Genomic DNA, 19843 nt, shown 5'->3' on the forward strand with positions numbered 1-19843 from the left:
ACATTAGAAATAGCAACTGCGTTTGACGGAAGAAACGTTTCTTTATTCCTTCCTTTGGGGCAGATATTTGACAATGACAGACGAAAAATGACACAAAATACTTCTTGTATACATAAGTTTATTTCTTCATTAAACACTCAAGCTGGTTACAATGATTGAGGGCAGCAAAAAAGTGTACAATTAACAAAAACAACTGTTGGACCGAAGAGATAAAAAGAGAAAAACTATAGATGGTGTGGTCTTAACATACAGATAAATAACTTTCTTGTGGAGACTGGCAGAGGTGTTGATTAAACATACAGTATTGTTTCAAGGCAATGACTACTTAGAATCAGAGGTACAAAGGAGTTTGCATTAAGTCGGTCATCAGCTTTAACAGACGTTTGATTGAAATGCACTCATTTATGCAACCGAGCGAAAGCAACACCTGTGACAGTCATCAGGAAACAAAACTGTTTTTTGTGTATTTACAGAGTAATGCATACTTTGATGAGACACTGTTTGTTATTTTGTTCCTGTATGCTCACCTGAGGAATAGTGTCACGGAGATTCTTTTACAGTCCCTACAGATAGCTTTGGTATACAGAAAAAGATTGCATTGCAAGAGGAACAGCCTAATTACAAACGGCAGAAACTTTAAAAACGCTGAATATGATTTAGACGACGAAAGAAAACAAGAACAATGTAACAGAGAAGAGGGAAAAAACAAAACGGTTCAGGCACTGAATGAGTCAAACCGATGCATTGCAATGAATTGTGGGTCATTTTGGAAAGGAAATGTACATTGTGTGATGTTTTTCTCTAAAATGTGAATTCAAATTAAAAAAACAAAAACCACTAGCTAGTTTCCACTCCGATATCAGTTCATCATACACTGTACACGTCTTAATATCGTGAAGCAAGCAGAAAATGTAACAAAATACCAGCCGTGCCTCACTTCTATTTACAAAAAAAAAAAAGAAAAGGCAAAAGCAAAATACAAAATAAATCATCTGGACTTTTATTTATAATGAGCCCTCTACAAAAAAAAAGTTTCTGATAGCGAAACAGACACTTCCCTTTATAATACTACTGCAGCTAGAGTATAAAAAAAAATAAAAATACACTTAAATACATATTTTATACACACACTAGTTCATTTCTGTGCATAAAGCAGTAAAAAGTGTTCCGTGACACTGACACACACTGTTGTGTCACAATGATTGAAATCAGTCACAATTTCATTAATTGTTTTTCCTGTATATTGAAGGTTTCAGCAACACGACGGCTGAATAAACTCAACCGCTGTGGAGAAGGAAGACTGTTATTCTGACTGTGAATTTTTTACAATTGGCACAAAAAAACAAAAAAAAAAAAGGAGGTAGACATGTCTCTCCAACCAACCTATGCCTGTATGTGTGTGTGTGTGTGTGTGTGTGTGTGTGTGTGTGTGTGTGTGTGTGTGTGTGTGTGTGTGAGAGAGAGAGTGAATAGGTGGGTTCTAAAAATACCTCCAAAAGTCCTTCATAAAAATTGTGACATTCAAATACCCAAATTGAAAAATATTATCTGTATTGAATACAGTTGAACACACATCTTTGTAGTTTTTCTTTTTTTAAATGGGAAATACAGTAGTAGCACAATTTATCGACTAAAAAGCTCCGTTGTGCAAAACAGTACTGACAATTTCAAATTTCAAGCTATTCTTTGGTTTTAGCAAGGATTGTGATGATTGTTGACGTCTTTGAAAAGTACACAGCGGTATTTCAAGTACTGTGATGTCCACAGTTTGTCTTTGCATTGGCTGCAAGTGAAACCTATGGCTTTGTGTCACACTGATTTGGCTCTTTGACTGACACCAGAATAAATAAACAGAAACAAACGATGACACGTCTTCTCCCGCGCGGCAGAGAACTCCGACTCAGTTCAGAAATGGTTTGTTGTGAGCAAAAGTGGCACCAGCGACAATCAAAGTACTCCGACTACATTGAAAGTTAGCGTGCGGCTGGACTGTGTGTGAAACACTACAGGGCTTTAATTTGAAGCTGGGATTTTAATTTGAAATGGGAGCAGGAGGACGTTGACTCTGCTTTGGCAATCCATATATATATACATATAATATAATTTGAAGGGTAAGAATGCTGGTGCTCATTTTGAAGGCATAGTTCTCCCTCAGCTTGGGGTTTTGTTGTGAGGGTTTGAGCCTCTTTACCGCTTCTCTCTCGACTCCTTTTCCCTCAGCAGGTTTCTGCGGTGGTAAAACAGATAGGCTGGCAGCAGGAAGCCGGCCAGTGAGAGGATGATCAGGCCCACGTTGATCTGAGGGACGACAGACGGAAGGTTTAGAGTTATTTCACCCCCAAAAAAAGGGTTTAGACTTTGTGATCTTTCTTGTCTTTTGTCCACTCACCCAGTAGGGGTCTCCGTGCAGCGGTCCGACCATGGCGATGAAAAGCGGCTGCTGCAGCAGAGCGACCACGGCGCTGATCATGGACTGAAGGCCTGTCAGTGTACCGAAGTGGTTTGATGGGTAACTAAGAGAGAGAGCGACAGTTTGGTTAAAGTTTAAAATGAATAAATTAGATCAAATTGGACTCCGGAAGATAAACAAATATCAAAAACACAAAGATAATTGGTTCTGGTATCATTTACTATAAACTCTCCTTGTGTTTATGGCTGGTTATAAAGAAATGATACGGCGGATGAGATTTGTCAAAAGCAAAACAGTATTTCGGTTGTGCTGTTGCGGTTTCCCGCCACACATCTGGTTGCTCTTATCACACTGTAAAGTGCTGCTTTATTTCAGGTGTTTATATGGTGTCGGGAAATAACATCAAATGGGCCCCGAGAACAGGCCGGCCTTGACTTACACATTGTATAGTTATTAAGTTGTTAATTATCTTATTAATGAATCAAAAAGGAACAGGAAGTATCATGGAGCCTGTTTTGTCAGTGACGGTGTTCAGCACTCACACAGCAGCATACAGCCCCCCGCAGCAGGAGTGGATGAAGCCTCGGACCATCGTGTGCAGAATGAAAGTCAAGATCTGCAACAGAAAAATGAACAGATCTGACTTTTTTTTTTTTTTTAAATACATTCCGTGTTGTTTGGCTGTCTTGGTGAGCGTTTCCTACCTGAAGAGGCAGGTTATCAATCAGGCAGCAGATTCCAAACAAGAGCAGCAGCATGTTGGTGAGGATGAAGGCCCTCATGGCGTTAGTGACTTTCTGGATCTTGCGGTCTCTCTTCTTGGTTCCGGTCATCAGCCTGACGGCAGGACAAAGGGTGTAACCATCACCTTGTTTGAATGAAGGTTCTGTCTGTGACCCCGCCCTCTCTTTGTGGCCTTGTTTCTAATATGATCATTTATTTGTTTCCCGAACCGAATACTAAAAGCAGAAACGGTGTTATTTCCGTGTTTTCATTGGATCTCGTACCCCTGCTCTGTGCCTGAGATCATGGTCTTCTCCTCTCCACACTCCTTCATCTTCCAGTCCATGATGTAGCCAATCAGAGGACACGTGAGCAGACACAGCAGCTGCAGAGTCCCGAAGATGGACGAGTAGAAGCTCACTATAAAGAAATGACAGATATATATGTTTTTTTAAATTTTTTTATCACAAACAAATGATTTCAAGTGAACAAACCTTTATCATCAGGTCACTCACCTTTCTCCTGTGCCTCCAGCGCCAGCTCATCAGACGCTGCAATACGACAAAAGGAACACTGTGAGAACGACTTAAAGAAGCTTTATTACAGAAGCTTCAGTATTTAAAAAAATTAAAAAGGAGGATGAACTAAGCGTAGGAAACTCACGGTGGTCCTGTCCGTGTGTAACCATGAACTCCAGCATCTTGTTCATCGCGCCCATAAAGAAGATGATCCTGAGCTGAGACATCCCCATTGTAATCAGACTCCACAGGAAGATGGGAGAGAACACAGACCGACGGAAAGGAACAGCGCCTGAACAAGGGGAGGAGGGGGGGGGGGGTGGACGACACTCTTTAGTTTTCTTTAGTTTTCTTTTTTTACCATTCAGTTCATTAGAGGAGATCACAAAGAGTGTTTTTAATTTCTTTGCTGGTAAGAATCGTGCTCAGAGTGAAAACACCAGGACATTATCGATGTTATTTTCTCTGAGCCGATGTCAGTAAGGACTTACTGGGTGCAGCATCGGTCCCATTGGGAAGCTTCTCGGTGGAGTGTGGGACGTCTCCATTTTTCTCCTTAAGCCCCTCGATGGCGCCGTTCTGGTCAGACGAAGGCACCTCCAGCAGCGTTCTCATCTTACTGTTAACCACAAACACAAATAAGCGGACCGAGGGTCAGAAAAACGCTCGAAATGACCCGAGAACCCGGACAGACACTTCCCACCACACTGACCTGTAGTCCACTTCGTCCGGTGTCGGGAAGCCTTCGACGGGCCAGTTTAAAAAACAGTTGACAAAGACAAAGCCGGCCAGACCTGCCCATACCCACATGATGACCTGGAAGGAGACTCCTCTATCGTAGATCAGCTGAGGAGAAGCGAGACGGCTGTTGAGGTTTTGTAAGATTCAAATTGCTCTTCTGTTAAAAGCCTCACTGATTTTTTTATTTATTTATTTTTAAACCACATGGCGGCAACAGACAAAGTTGTAAACACAACATTGACATATTATCACCTTATAAAGTTTTTAACGTGAACGTGTTAACCAAACTTTTTTTTCTTCTTCTTTAATCTCAGACACAGAACAACATCGCCATCCAGAGTGCTGTTTCCCGGCCAATTAGGCTTTACAACTGTGGCCCATCACGCTGTTTATGTCTCACAGGCATCAGGATGTAGCCATATGCCTTTAAATTCACATTGTTTGAAAAGCATGTGCATGCGTAATTATAACAGATTGTTAACCTAAACTTTTGTGTTTTACCTTCACTCCGGGGAAGGTGACGGCAGAGGAGGCGTACGAACCAATCATCAGAGACATGACGGTGGAGCTCAGGGCACCAAACATGTTGGGGAGCTGCGGGCACAGAGGAGTGGACACATAAAACATCTATCACACTAATTCAATAAGTTGGGATAAGAAAAGCCATATGTCCTGCCCTCCTGGTGGTGGTGGGGCACTACCGGGGTTTGCCAGCAGAGGGCGCACGGCCGCTTTGTGAAAGCTGGAGCGTCCAGACTGAGGCGTTTGCTCAGGACCAACAGACGTTCACTGTTCCTGCATGCAGACTTTTTGCACTCGGTAACACTTCTCTCACCCCGCAGAGCAGCCTCATTAAAAAAATATTAGTGTCCATGTCATGGGAAACAAGAAACAAAGTTGTGACCCAGTTTTTGACATTGACCCCCTCAGTTCAAACACAGACTAAGCCATACTTCAGACACTATTCATGACTACTTTTTTTTTTTGCCGTTTCAACAATTTTTTCAGTGTGGGGATTAAATCCGATGTATAGACTGCTCTGGGTGAACTTCACCGGGCTCTTTGCAGCCAGCACGAGGCCATGCATGACACAAGGCAAAAGGGACGAGGTGGCGGGCACCAGGCACTAACACATCATATATTAGGTCGACCTATTTACAGTAGTAAGTAGCTTAGTAAACATAACAATGACCTATTGTGCTGGCAGCTCATTTAGTGTCCTTTGATTAGAGATTTAAGTGGGTCAATCACGATTATAAAATCACATGTGTGGGATTTTTGGTGCGCTGCATGACAAGCTCGCTATTTTCTCTCAGTACTGAACGTGGTTCTCCAAACTGCCGCCGCCTAATCTGCTCGCTGTGTCGTAGGTCACCTTTCTCCCTTGCAACTTGTGGCGTGCACTTTCCACTCCCTCGCACTGATGTCAATGAGGTAGACCTCACTTACTTTCACACGTAGAAGCTCATTGCAGAGCTCCAGAGTTCTCAAATGGTCAAAAGAGGAATAAAAACAAAAAAATGCATACCTTGAAGTGACGCACAGAATGTGCAGTCTGTGTGATGTGCAAATGTGCAAAACTGCAGAACCTCCCCAGCATAAATGACGACACCATGCGCGAGCATAAGCGCCGTAAAACTAAACCTAGAACAAATGACAGTACCTCCGTTTTTATTCTTACGTCCATTTGAGTTCCTTTTTCTGCCAGAATAACATCATATCAAAGTCAAAACTTCTCAAATGTGAAAATAATGTGGCATAAGAATTTATTGAGAGGGCTTTTGAAGTCACAACTTGTGAAACAAGTTTGGTTTTTGTTCAACTATACATAATAATCATATCTGAAATGTAATTTTTTATGTTAAATGTCCTTTAAGAGGTCAGACTGTTTTTTAAGTCTTGATATTCTGTAACTTTTTAGGCCTTTTAAAGAGTATCTTAAGGCTCCACTGTAACTTGTGAAATGTTTTTTTCCAATCTCCACCATCTCGTGCTTACAGGTCCACTGTTTTCGCGAATACATTTATAGCTTTATGCTGTTTGTTGTTTGGCACATCGTTTACAGTAGGGCCTTTGTTGAAAGCAGATGTCTGCTGCTGCCAAAATAACACTGCTCCAGTGGTGGGAACTAAGAAGAAGTAACCAAAGCCGGGCGAAAGAAGAGTGTCAATCTTTCCTGATCCGAGGGAACCTACAGTCGGGTGACGATCCTCTGTGGACACGTTACTATCAACTTCCTCTCCCACGCTACAGCCACCTGATGAAAATAGTGATTAGAGCAGCTTTTGTACTAGTGGAATCCTTTAACCGTTAAAAAAAAAATTTAATAAATAAAGATTTATAAATGTTTTCAGGACATTTACGTCCTTCGTTATCGATTCAAATGTGGATTTCAATCACTGTCGAGAAAACGTCCCAAGTCCTCACGGAGAATATTATAAAGATTTGGGTGTAGTAAAGGTGTAAAGGGTGTAGCAAGTAGTAGCTGGTGTTGGAGATTAGAGTAAGTCTGCAACAAACCAAAACTCTCTCTGATACCAAGAGTTTAGTGGGTAAACATGGAGGGAAAAGCTTTCCAGAGGGGGAGGGCCGGACTGTCTGACAGAGACAGGACGAACATCCAGGAGAACACTCGTCCTCATTCAGCGATTCTAAGAAACAAAATACTGAACATCTCTCTTTGACTAAAGGATCTGCTGAGCTGGACTCGACGGAGGAGCAACACACATCCTGCACACTAATGTTGCAGGGAACACATGACTTTCGAGAGGCATACAGAGGTCAACTAGTGTCAGAAAGCCACACAAGTGGGGCTTTGGTTGTCACGACTAATCAGTTCAGGCTCTACTCCCACTGTGCTCACTCGCTTGGGTGTTGTAAGACTTTGGCACCGAGTTTAATTAAGACTGCAATCATTAAAAGAAAGGGCCAAATAGTAGATTAATGAGCACAGAAGTTCCAGTTGAGCTCTGAAGTTGTGAAATGGAGGCAGATTACAGAAGGCGTACAAAGGAAGAAGTGGCAAAACCGTGTAGGAAAGTTGAGAAATGTGATTAGGGACAGTAATCATGACCTCCCTTTGTTTTATACTGCTTCAGAGAGAGAGAGAGAGAGAGAGAGAGAGAGAGAGAGAGAGAGAGAGAGAGAGAGACGCACACATCCACATGTTTATGACAAATAAAACCCAAATACATAATCGAAGAAAACCCATGTCTGCAAAGGGAGAACATGTAACCTCAACACAAAGGCCCCCCAACCCCAGGTACCGTGGAGATATCATTGATTTGAGTATATATTGTCCGCATGCTGCAGCTGCAGTCCCGCTCTCTGCAGAGATCCCGGCAGGAAACACAAAACCCCAGCTGATTATCAACGGTTTCTCCTTTCCATCTCAACCTTCTCACCACTCATAGATCGGTCTGGCCTTTATGCCCCCTCCTGTTCAGCCGCAGAAAGCTTACATAAGACACAATGAGGCAGGGTCACCATGTGAATCTTCACGGCATGTGGCTGTCACTTTCAGGGTTTCTTCACACGGAGCCTATAGCGTCCATCCTTCCAGGAGCTCACCGCACTTCTCTGTACTCGCATGTTTGCTGACTGATTTCTAATGAATTTTTCTGACACTTCTGACACTTCTATTAGAAAGTAGACGACTGACAGCCGAGCACTTTTTCTTTTCTTTTTTTTACCACTGACGTGCGATCGGACAGGCCCCGGCCTGTAACTGGTGCTGTTTGAGGGCAATACCCGTGTCTGTTTTACAAACTACAGGTGGCAACGTCAATGTCAACACAGGTCACACCAGCTTCCATTCATACTCTTAACATTGATCATTCACAGTGGTTTGGCACTTGGGACGACATGTTGCTTCCAAGGAAAACGATGCATTGGTGAATCACCTGACTGGTGCTCAGCCATGCCAGTGCGAGGGCATGTTCACACAGGTTTGATAAGGTTTTGTTTTTTTCTCTCTTGAACCTATTCGTACAGAGGATGCAGTTCAAGCTCTGTGAGCTCCTGAATGACCAACAATTTCAAAATTCCGACTGTGGAATGTAGTGACTGACAACTTAGGTTATTTGAGGAGACGCTGCAGTAGTTTTGTGGAGTCGGCAGTTTTACAGACATAAAGCTAAAAAGTCAACATGGGATCATGATTTAAGGCCCACATATAAAATATTGCACTCAAAACTAATTAAATATGTACAGAATGTCTCCTGTCTTATATTTTGTAGTTTGATCAACCTCACACCCAGACAGCTCTTTCTGATTGCATCACTCCGTCCTCCATGTTGAAAAGTTAAACAACCCAAAATGTCACCAGTCGCACTTTCCCACACAAGCTCTCACGAAAAATATAGGAAACCCTACAGATTACGGGAAGAGCAGAAGCTTAGGGTTTTAAAGGGTTAACCCTCTTGCGCAATCTCAAGGATTTCTTTCGGTGGGATTCTACTTCTGCCAGGTTTATGCATTTGTTGACAAGATGACTTTGTTATTACATGTATTATCAATACTATAAACAGAGAAACTGTGGACATGAAAATAACCTGCACTGGTGCTCAAGGCTATGTCATCAGCGTCTTCGTTGTGCCACCACAGTAGATGAGAGAATGAGAGGGCACATTCTACTGAATGACATAATAATACATTTAATAAAATACACGGTACAATAATAACTCCAACTAAAGAAGTCTGTAACTGTCTTTTCCCCCACCATTGCCCAAAAAGAACAGAGCGATCTTGACTTATACTCTAGTTAGTTATTACCCTGGAACACATGGTTCCAATCACCATGGCATGAGCGTGCGTGTCTCTCAGTCCTCGCGCTCTGCCGTCATTCGTACTTCAAGACAGCAACAACAGCGGCGTGGAGGTCAGTCCACGATGGTAAACTCAGCCCAATTACCGGCGTAAGCAGAGGGAGGGGACGACGCACAGAGAGGTCAAACAGGGACAAACAGGAGGGAGCGGCTGCACATTACTGAAGTGTGTGTTTGTGTAATATTAACCTTCTGTTAGAGTATGAATATTACAATAGACGGAGTGTCATGTGCTCAACAGGAAACAAACAGATTTCCCCTCCCAGATTTAATTGAGCATCGCTAATGTCTCGCTCTCTACATTGTCAGGATTCCTCATTTGATATGTGTGGCTGAACTTGATGTACGGAGACATCTGTCCACGATCCCGCAGAGCACATTTTCTGAAAATGCAAGAGACAACAGCTGAAATTGTGCGTTTTGATGGGTTTTAGATTGAATCATCAACATCTTGCTCTTATAAGCTTGAGTTTTTTTTTTTTTTTTTAATCTTCCAAAACATTTCCCTATTGTAAAACAAAAAGTGTTTAAGTGTTTAGTTTAAAAAGGTCAGTGACATTTTTAAACTATAACCCCGACTTCATTGCAGGCAATTTCCCCACTTAATCCCTCCTTTGAACTTATTTAAATGTTCTCAAAAACATCTGTCACTCTTTTTAAAATCAACAGAAAAGCTACATATGTTATCCATTTTTTTATATATTTGTGTACATTTTGCCCTTTAAAAAAGAAAAGAAAAAAGTATTTAAAAATATATATATCTTGTGTCTTCTGTTTATTTGTTACCAGTCCATCTCAGAGCAAACATGGAGTCAGACAATACCACACAAACCCACGTCGATAGGCAAGGTTTCATCCTCCCACACTATTGCTTTCTGTTGCTTCATCCTTCATGATTTAGAATTAGATATCAGCACTGTTAGTACTTTACAATATGATGAAAGGAAGCGTAATTCTAAGCAGAGTTGCATCAGATAGACACACTTCACTGTTCTTGCCCGTAGAGCCAGAGAGGGTATACGTCACAGCACAAGGTCGTCTGTCCACAGACCGCCTGAGCCATCCCTATCCAAACATCTGTTTCATGTTCGCCTCCCTGCGCGAACATACCCACGCACACACATTTGTACATCAACATGTGTGCACAGTCATGCAGAGTTTAAAGCTTGCATTGTTTTCTTTTTGTACGAGCGGAGATCGCGAAGACGGAACAGAGGACAAATGGAAGTCGAGAGAAGAAGGGGGGAAAAAAAGAAAAGAAAACGACCTTGGCTATTTTTGAGTTGAGGTAACGTGGCTCAGCTTTGGGGAGGGTGTGTGGCGAGCCGCGAGTCTTTATTGGTCGAAGCACAACTTTCCACCGGGGGAGAAAGTCATGTGCAGCTCTTGATGGAAACATGCTGTACCGACATGCAGCGCAAACATCTAAATGCTTGGCAGCGCACTGAAGGCAGCGACGGCCATAAAACACACTTGATAATGGTGGTGCCAGCTGACACATCACACGCAAATAGACGAGCCTGACGTGGAGGTAAACAAACACAGCTCCCGGTGACGACGGGCTGTTTCCTCAGCTGAGACAAACAGAGGCCCCCGACACGCTGAGACCGTCAGCTACCAAAACCTCTCCGCTCATTCCTTCCAGGAACGAAGCTGTACATCAGGACTTTCTAAGAATATCAGTCATGCGACTGCAGTGCAGACTTTTAGTTTTTCAGGGAGTTCCAGAACTGTAACATGGGAATTACAGTCAGTTAGAAACCCGAGACAAGTTAGTCCCAATTCATGATTGATGCAGGAGAAAATCTAAAAAGGCAAAAACAAACAAAAGAAGCGTTCGGGCAGGAGTCTTGCTTTAACTTTTTTCTTTAGAACAAAAACAATGTTGCGTGTCGCTAATGTAAAAGAAGATAGAGGCTTGTGGCTGTTTAAATTATTCTTACCTCACTTACTCTGGTTTATTCTTCTTCCAACACTATTGTGACTGTAAGTATATTCTCAACTCCTAGATTTATTTAGATTATATGTATGTAGAACTGCGATTCTGCTCCGGGTGAAACTTTACACATTTTACTGTGTGATTTCTTTTAACAGATGTTATGGATGTGTGACAAACTAACAAATCCTGTTTGTGATTGGACAGTCGTCCTGCCTTCGTAATGACAAGTACATTGTCACTGACCTCTGTTTTCCAGTAGTACTTTAATTTTTTAGCACTGTGCAGTAGCAAAGCCTTTCTCGATTCGCTATGGATTCATAAAGAAGTCACGTTAACTCCTGAACCTCACTTCCATTGCAGCGTTCCCACATCGTCTACCTCGTCTAGGGTGGCAACACCAAACTGACATTCACACGAATACATTCATAAATGCTTGCCGATGATAATGAATCTGGATATTTTTTACTTTTCGCTGTGCGGTGTGACTCACCGTGAGCGAGGTGAAGGTCAGGCAGATTCCCCCAAAGCCGTTGAAGGAGAGAGCCAAGAAGATGAGTGCTGACAGAACTGTGGAGGAGCAGCAGGAGGAAAACCCACATATCAACACACAGAGAAATCAAATAAAAAAAAATCACTTGCTCAGAGCAAGAAGGTGCTAGTCAAGTCTGTTCTCTCTTCACCTAGCCCTTCACGTGTGCTCAAGACTGATGACGCTAAACCAAATATGTTCTTGTCTGTCTTTGTGTTCTGTGCTAGAATGATGACTCATCCAGGGTGTCAACTGAGATCGGCCCCAATGCCCTGCAACCTGAATTAAGCCGTATCAAAGATGGATGAATGAGGTTACCGTGCATCAAATAACTAACAAACATTAGTTTTGTTTCATTTTTCTATTGCCATGATTCTTTTTGAATACCAAACTCATTTTTAATATTATGTTTAGCAGAGGGATTTCAAAAGGCTTTTTATGTTTGGGCTGTAATGTCTGACTTTGTGAGTGGATGTAATAACATTTTATTCTTCAGACTTGATCCACATTGAGAGTCGGTCACACGGAGTTGTCGAACTCTAAGTAGTCTTATGCATGTGGAGACCATTTGCTCAATTATTCAATCAGAACAGACTTCATGGATGGAACAGCTTGATGGTGGCGATTTTCTTTTACTGGCATGCGCCTTAATGTACAATCACTAATACTCACCTTGAGGGTCATAAGCAGACGAAGCCATCAGAATGCAAGACAGACCAAAACATGAACTGCAATGGAAAATGAGACAATATTAAAACTCCCAGAGGACAACTGCAAAATAAAAGCTGACTTTACATATAGGTCATACTCGTGACATATCATTTATAGAAAATGTTAAGCAAAGGAATTTGTGAGTTTATAACCTTTTAACCTTATCAGTGAAGTATCCGCAGCTCCATGGTCAAATTCTTTTGGTTTCATCTTGTGAAGTTCTATTAACTGCTTAATTTATTTTCTATGAGCCTGTAAAGCACTTTGAAATGCCTTGAGTCTGAATAGTGTGACAAACAGTGTAAAAGAATCTTGCGTCGCTTTTTTTATCTGTGTATTTGTACATAGCGACTTTACTCCACCGTGACATACCAGTGTCAAAGAGAGAAGGGATTTCCACATATTTCTGGCCAGTCATGCCAGGCTCGTACACACAAAGCGAGCTACTACCACACATACAAAAGCGCCTCACACATGAATGAGAGATAATACGCTAAATCTGCCACCCCCCACTTTGGGAATGTCATCGAGCTACTCCTAAATTATTGTGACTACACTAGTACAGTAGTATTTGTGGCACGTGTGTCTTCACTTAATGAAAGTTTTTTTTTTTACGTAACTCGGTGACTTATGCCAAGGACAAATCTGCATCTGTACACCAGTGCTGAGTTTGCTCTCGAATCCGACACGAGGCGATCTCTACCTGCCCACCAGCCGAATGGGACGGGGACCAAACTTGTCCATTAGGATGCCGAGAGGCAGGGTGGTGGCGCTGAGTAAGAAGGAGCCGATGGTGAAGCCCAGATTCAGCATCTCCTCCTGGTCCACGCAGCTCAGCCACTCCTCCACCTCGCTGCCGGAGGAGTTGTCCACATGCAGGACCACCGAGTCGTTCACTGCGGGAACAAGTGTGCACGGTCGATAAGAGAGGCAGGTGATAAGGAGGTGTACAGAGACAGCCCACGGGGAAAAAAGAAGAAGAGAGCAATTCAGCTGCAAAAAAGTCTTAGTTGATTTATTTTTTTGACAATGTGTCTCTCAGTCTGAAATATAACAATTACAATCTGCACTAGACTTGTTTGGGATACACTAGGGTGAGTTTGAAACAAATTTCTAATGATTTGAAGTCTTAAGATGATTGCAAAAATCCTAAACAGTTTCTCTCTTTTTTAATCTCCCTGAATCGCAATACATAGCGAGTACTTAAGCTGGATTAACCCCCGAAAAAACTATCAATACTTCTAAAGAACAAAGATTACACATTTCATGCTTTAAAAGTTTCATGGGATATGTATAAACAAAACCACTCGCAAATGGAAAAGACGCACATTTTGTTATCTCATAATGTGTAGATTCATCTTTCTATCCCTGTAATTTGTTTTATGTTTTGAGGACATGCACGTGTGGAGAGTTCAAACAGTCTTAACTCGGCTTTGAGAGGCTTGTCATGCATTAAAAAAAACAAACAAACTTGCGTGTTTTATTCTGTGCTTGGTAACAGAACCACTGGCGTATTTTCCTGAGCAACCATAAGTAACACGGTATCAAATTAAAAATGCTTCCAAGTTATATAACATTTATCATGTTTATTGAGACTCTCATGACCCCAATGTGTGTACTCTGACTCAAACAGATGACAAGACTGGGTTCGACGTTACCTGAGCACAGGTGGGAGTAGAAGCCTTCGCTCTTCAGCATGATGAGCAGGGAGCCCCAGCCAAGCAGCACAGCAGAACACAGCAGGTTTTCAATGACCGCCGTTACCGCCATCCACCAGCGCCTTCTGTAGGCCTGGATGAGAGAGGGCGCCATGGCTGCTGCTTTCTGGTGGAGGCGAGGGGAGGAGGGAAGGAGGAGAGTTAGAGGTGAATTGAAATGAAATAGGGAACAAAACACATTGAACCAAATATACAACCGGATGTTTTGTTACATTATTTCTAATAATAGCACGGGCAGAATACTGCAGATGAATAAGAGATAATGAAATACATTTGTTTGACTTTTAGGGAGGTATCCTGGTATTTCTATTTGTTTTTTATACAATTTTATGATATTTTAATTTGAAAACAACCTATACGAGGAGCCCTGTCAGCTGTTTTAGTTATTATATAAAAAAGTAACTGAGTTACTGAGCTAAAAACAATTAAAAAGTCACATAATATAAAGCTAACCTCTTAAATATTAAGGTCTGTTTTTCCGAAAGAAAGTCAAACTTTAAAGAATATTCAGCCCGTGCTTCAGTAAGATTATCCCATTACACTGAGATTTTATTGAACCGTTCATGTCCAGTATTTGTTTTTTAAGAGAACCCTGGCAGAGAAACACTGTATATGTAACATCAAAACACGGCAGTCCCAATCAGAGGACACTACACTTTACAGCGTGAATCAGTCATGTTGACCACAGAAACTAGAAATTTAGAAAAAAAAACAAGCGAATAGACAACAAATGTCAATTGATTAGTCCATAAATTATTTCTATTATTAGTGGGTGTCACAGATTTGAAATTTGTCTTCACGCAATAGTGAACAAGTCCACTCCACTCGGCAAGCTTTGTGATAAACTACTGTGCTTTGGTGGGTGTGTGTGTGTGACACTGTGGAGACCTGACGGAGTGTCATGCATGACATTTTTCTCATAACTCGCATAACAAATAATAGGGAGAGTCATTGGTTTTTTTGGGGTTTTTTTTGGGTAGCTTGCACCTTTCATTGTCTACAGTCATCCATGGAATGAGCCGTCCGCACGGCAGCATCTTCTGAGTTGATATAGACACAACTTAGATGGCGGATTTTAGAAACTGGCATTTCCATCCTTTAAGCAGCACCGCGATGTGCGAGCATATCGAGCCACGTTTTCCCGCTTTCATGCAAACACGAGAAAGTAACACAGCTTTTGTGTCAACACAGAAGTAAACAAAAGGGTAAAAAAAATTGACACGACCGATTGAAAGCAAGGTCAGGTTAGTCATGACCACCTGAAATACACACAGTGATATACACAGATACACAGGAGAGGACAGCGGTCGCCATGACCTGCAACATGAGGGACTAGAAGCCCCTGGACCCGACAGGATCACACACAAATAGACACTCTCACATACGGACAACATCTACGCTAGACTCAGACTTGACAACCAGAAGAAGAAAAAAAAAGTGGAAGGCAAAACAAGGAGGAAAAGTCTACGAGGAGAGCCAACTGAGAGCATCGGTCAAGGCCTCATACAGGAAACACTTCCAGGACTTTTTAATGAGGGGGTCAATTCAGCGTGCGCACGCAGAGTGAAGGACGCCCTAATGGGACAGATTTGTCTTTGCGTGTGCCCATGTGTCTGCCTGTGTGCTCATGAGGCGTGTGTGTAATGCGATTATCCACAGCCCGGTGAACCGGCTTTGTGCTGAAAAGAGTTTGAAAAGGAGGGATTGCTTTGTAATTGACACCCCGTGAAAAAAAGAAAAACTCTCAACACACACCCACACACCCACGCTTCTCCTTCACAAAGTAATTTAAATGCGCAGCAGATTAACTTAATAAATTACATAAACAAAGGCAGTCGAGGCAATAGTTCCTCCTAACACAATGACAAAACACTTCTTTAGTCCACACTAACATGTGTTCACGTTTGAGCTTTCAGGAAAGAGAATCTAACTCTACTAATGCTTAAAAAAAAAGAGTCAAATCAACCAAAAAAGAAAAATAACTAGATTGTCTGAATGTCTAACTGCAGTTTCACTGGGACTCACACACAGTAAAATATATGATACCTGTGTAACATCACTGACAGCTCTGCCTGTAGCTCCAGGTGATGTTTCAGACGATTTATCTCACTTAAGTGACTCGTTCTACTCTGAATATCAAATATTTCCTTGATGTTATTTTCTTTTTACATGCTATGTCATAATAAATGGTATTTTTCAAGAACTACCTGTCACATCAGGAATGCCATCAGCGTCAGTATAGAAGCTTTAAACACTTTTGGACTGTCGGCCCTTTAAAATTTGTGTCTTTATTAGCATCAAATATGAAACTGGAGTATTAGAATCCACACACACACTCGCGAGACTGACTTTGTCTATATGTGCTGATACTGCAAAGGGTGCATGCGCATGGACAGGACAGCCCCATTCTATTAAAGAGGCCTAAGTATAGAGGGTTCCTGTCACATGTGTTGGATTTGCAGCCGTGGCTGTATCACGAGTGTCAACCACACACAATAAATACTACACATCACTCACACCCTGGCAGCAAACTGGTTCGGGAAACAATGTAGTAAATGAAACAGGGAGTCGTTGCTCCTCGGCGTCACATCACAAGCGTGCGTCTATACGAAAGGGTTCGGGTGTCGGGTATCAGTTGCTCCTGCCAGCGATTATCTCGGGTTTGAGGGACCACATGGACTGATGCAGGGCGCACGATCAAACTTCTCCATCAACGCAGCCATCTGCCTCACGGCGGATAGCACATTCTTTCTCCAAGTTATCAGCAACCATCACTTGTAGTAGTCGGCTGTCAGATGCTCACCAACAGGTTAAACACTCAAGAATGGTGCTTTTAGAGTTGGCAGCCTGTTGCGAGTTCCTACCACGAAGCTGTGAAGTGTGTGTTTGCTTCAAAGAAGAGCAGGTAAAAGCTGTTATAGCTGGACGCCCATTTTAGGAAGCTGTTTCCTGAAATACCTGCTTCAGTTGTATGATGCAATGTTGCCATGACTGTGGACTGTTATGGCCAAGAGGGAGTTTAAGTATTTATAGTGAAAGGGGTGGGGGTTGGGGGGGGGGGGTGATATGGGGCCATGCGTGAGATTATTTTCATTTAAGTAATTTTTCCTGTTGTGGTCGGATATGAAAAATGAGAATTAAATCATCAAGTGTGCGTCTTCCTTTCAAGTCTTTCCGCTGCCGCTCACAATGCAGCACTGCTCTTTTTTCCCTGTGGGGTTATTGCTGACCTTGACCAGCCGTGTTTATCAAACCCTGCAGGAATCAAAGAGCCGCAGGGCAAACTCTTTATCCTCACAAGTTCCCAAGAAAATAAACCACACTCCATAGGCGCCTCTGTTCCCCGATGAGTCCCAAAACGCGACCGAGCAGCTGTTTCTCCGCAGGCGGTAACCTCACCCGTGTCCAGTTACCGGCCTGGCGGGGCAAGATCACCTGCTGCCCAACATGTCAAAAATGTGAGTTTAAGACACCTCGCAGAGAGGCAGAACATGAAATAATCCTGTATGCTGAACTTTTGTTCCACATCTACTGTATGTCTGCAGCTGCAGGCCACACAAATTAGAACGGCCCAAACAAAACTAGTGATTGACTATAAAGGGCCATAAAGGAGAGACGATGACCATACAGGGTCATAATTGAATAGCTCATTACTACTGAAATAAGAAGTGCAACAACTGACTGTATGAGTGTGTCTTTTATATCTATGTGTGTCTATTTGATTGTTCTCTTTTAAACCTTCGACCTCTTTATACATTTATAAGTTAAGATTTCATTGTTTTAAACAAGGACAATAAACACTATTCTGAGTCTGGTTCTAAATCATTACTATTTCTACTAGTGCTGCAGTTTTCCGGTTCAAACTTCACAAACTGAGTTGCTGTGATCAATAAAATGTTTAGGTGCTTTTGACAAAGCTATGTCTCATTCTAGTCATTGATAAAATCTCTCTCTAGATTTCATTTTTAAAGATGTGTTAACATGCTTTACTTTTTCCACAACACATATCATCTCTAGTACGTGCAGTGGCAGTTTGAATATTTTGAAATATTTTACTAGATTTCCATTTCAGTGAAAGTGAACAAACTCTACGGTTCGTCCCTGAACGCAGCACACCATAACTTCAGTTTGGTGACACAAAGGCTCGTGCGACAACCGGTTCCGGCTGTGACGACGACGATAACTTAAAAATAAATAAATAAATTCAATGAAATAAAATAGTCGAAGTTGGTGTTTGTTAGCTTATAAATGAGAATCATGGTAGAAATAATTGAAGCCGGACCTTTAACCATCAGTCATGTCAATGAAACGAAGACAAAAAAACAAACAAACAAACAAACAAAACAAAAAAAAAACCTCCTGTGAAAGCAGCAACGGCATGGCATTCACTTCCGAAACCACTCGACACTTTCCGATTCACTCAACCCCTCTTTAATTTCTCCCAGTTTCAGTTTACCTGTCCAGGGACTTTACTTCCATTTTTTTTATTGAACCATCACGTATATTTGGCGGGTTTTGTGAGGCGCGGTTTTTGGATGGAACGTGAAACTTGCCCCAGAGTGACTCATGCCACGTGTGTAAGTACAACCAGCGTGAAACCTCCATTCACCTCCCGATAGAGTGTATTACTACACTTTATACGCGTCTATCGAACAGCAGCAAAGTTGTGAATATTCGGGTAAAACATTTACTTACTTGGTCAGTGTGTCGTCTCACAAAGGGAAATGCTTGGATTTGGAGGCTTCAGATGCTCTAGAATTGGCAGAGTGAGGTTTTAAAACCAAACTTTCACAGCAGACTTTGCAGGCTGTGACAGATCAGACCCTAAAATTAAATTGTGCCTTTTTTTTCCCCCCCTCTCACTGCTTTCTTTGTTCCTTCTTGGGGATTGGTGTTAGTTCCTATTAGACACTTCTCTCTCTCTTTCTCTCCCTCTCTCTGGTTTCATTGCAGACTCCCCCTCTTCTTTTCCATTTGACTTTTAATTCCCTCCCTCTTTGCGTGGTTTACGGCCTCGGAGGGTGGAGAGAAGTCACCCTCCATTCAGCACCTCTCCCTCCACAGGACACATGTTTTAACAGGACGAACGTCCCCCCATGGAGTCTGCAGCCAGAGGCTTCAGATGGAAATGACGCTGCTCAACAAAAAGAAACCTGCAGCTACACTATTATGGAAGAAAGAAAAAAAACAACAACACACTAACTATTCTTTTTGTAGAGTAATGTTTCCACTTGTATTTTGTTTGTGATCAATGTTTCTCTATAAGTGTATTCCACTAGTTCATTATTCTTTCTTTTTAAATTGTGTGTGTTATTTATTATTTAGTGCTCAATGAGGAAGTTTAAACACATTTAACTATTCCGTTTGTAAATATGCACTTCAGTGTTTATTGTTACTTTTGACTCCGACTTTAAACCTGGATGTGAACTGCTCTTATACAACATTTAACGGCTCTCTGCTACCACTGATACCTGAAACCATCACTCAGGTGACAACTGTTATACAAAACTTTCCACTGTTGTATAGGATACTGGAGCCTATCTATCTATCTATCTATCTATCTATCTATCTATCTATCTATCTATCTATCTATCTATCTATCTATCTATCTAACTATCTATAAGGTAATAAGTAGTTGCACAAGTCTAAAAATGCTCAAACTGGGAGAAAAATGTCTGTCGTCCCCACAGTGAACAGCAAGAAGAACACAATTTGAAATTAAGATGAC

General features: G+C 41.9%; 1 protein-coding gene across 1 annotated transcript; it reads right to left on the reverse strand.

Moving 5' to 3' along the window:
• Positions 1–106: 106 nt before the first annotated feature.
• Positions 107–19055, reverse strand: slc43a1a (solute carrier family 43 member 1a). The gene is made up of 15 exons (XM_080465563.1): positions 18811–19055; positions 14056–14221; positions 13101–13293; positions 12359–12414; positions 11648–11724; positions 4894–4986; positions 4364–4497; positions 4143–4270; positions 3797–3943; positions 3649–3684; positions 3418–3553; positions 3115–3247; positions 2953–3026; positions 2390–2513; positions 107–2298 (listed from the first exon to the last, which is right to left on the reverse strand). The coding sequence occupies exons 2-15, from the start codon at positions 14207–14209 to the stop codon at positions 2188–2190; spliced, it is 1596 nt and encodes a 531-aa protein (XP_080321689.1). The 5' UTR covers positions 14210–14221; positions 18811–19055; the 3' UTR covers positions 107–2187.
• Positions 19056–19843: the final 788 nt, after the last annotated feature.

Source organism: Lipophrys pholis, assembly GCF_963383615.2.
Source record: "Lipophrys pholis genome assembly, chromosome: 6".
Lineage (NCBI taxonomy): Eukaryota > Metazoa > Chordata > Actinopteri > Blenniiformes > Blenniidae > Lipophrys > Lipophrys pholis.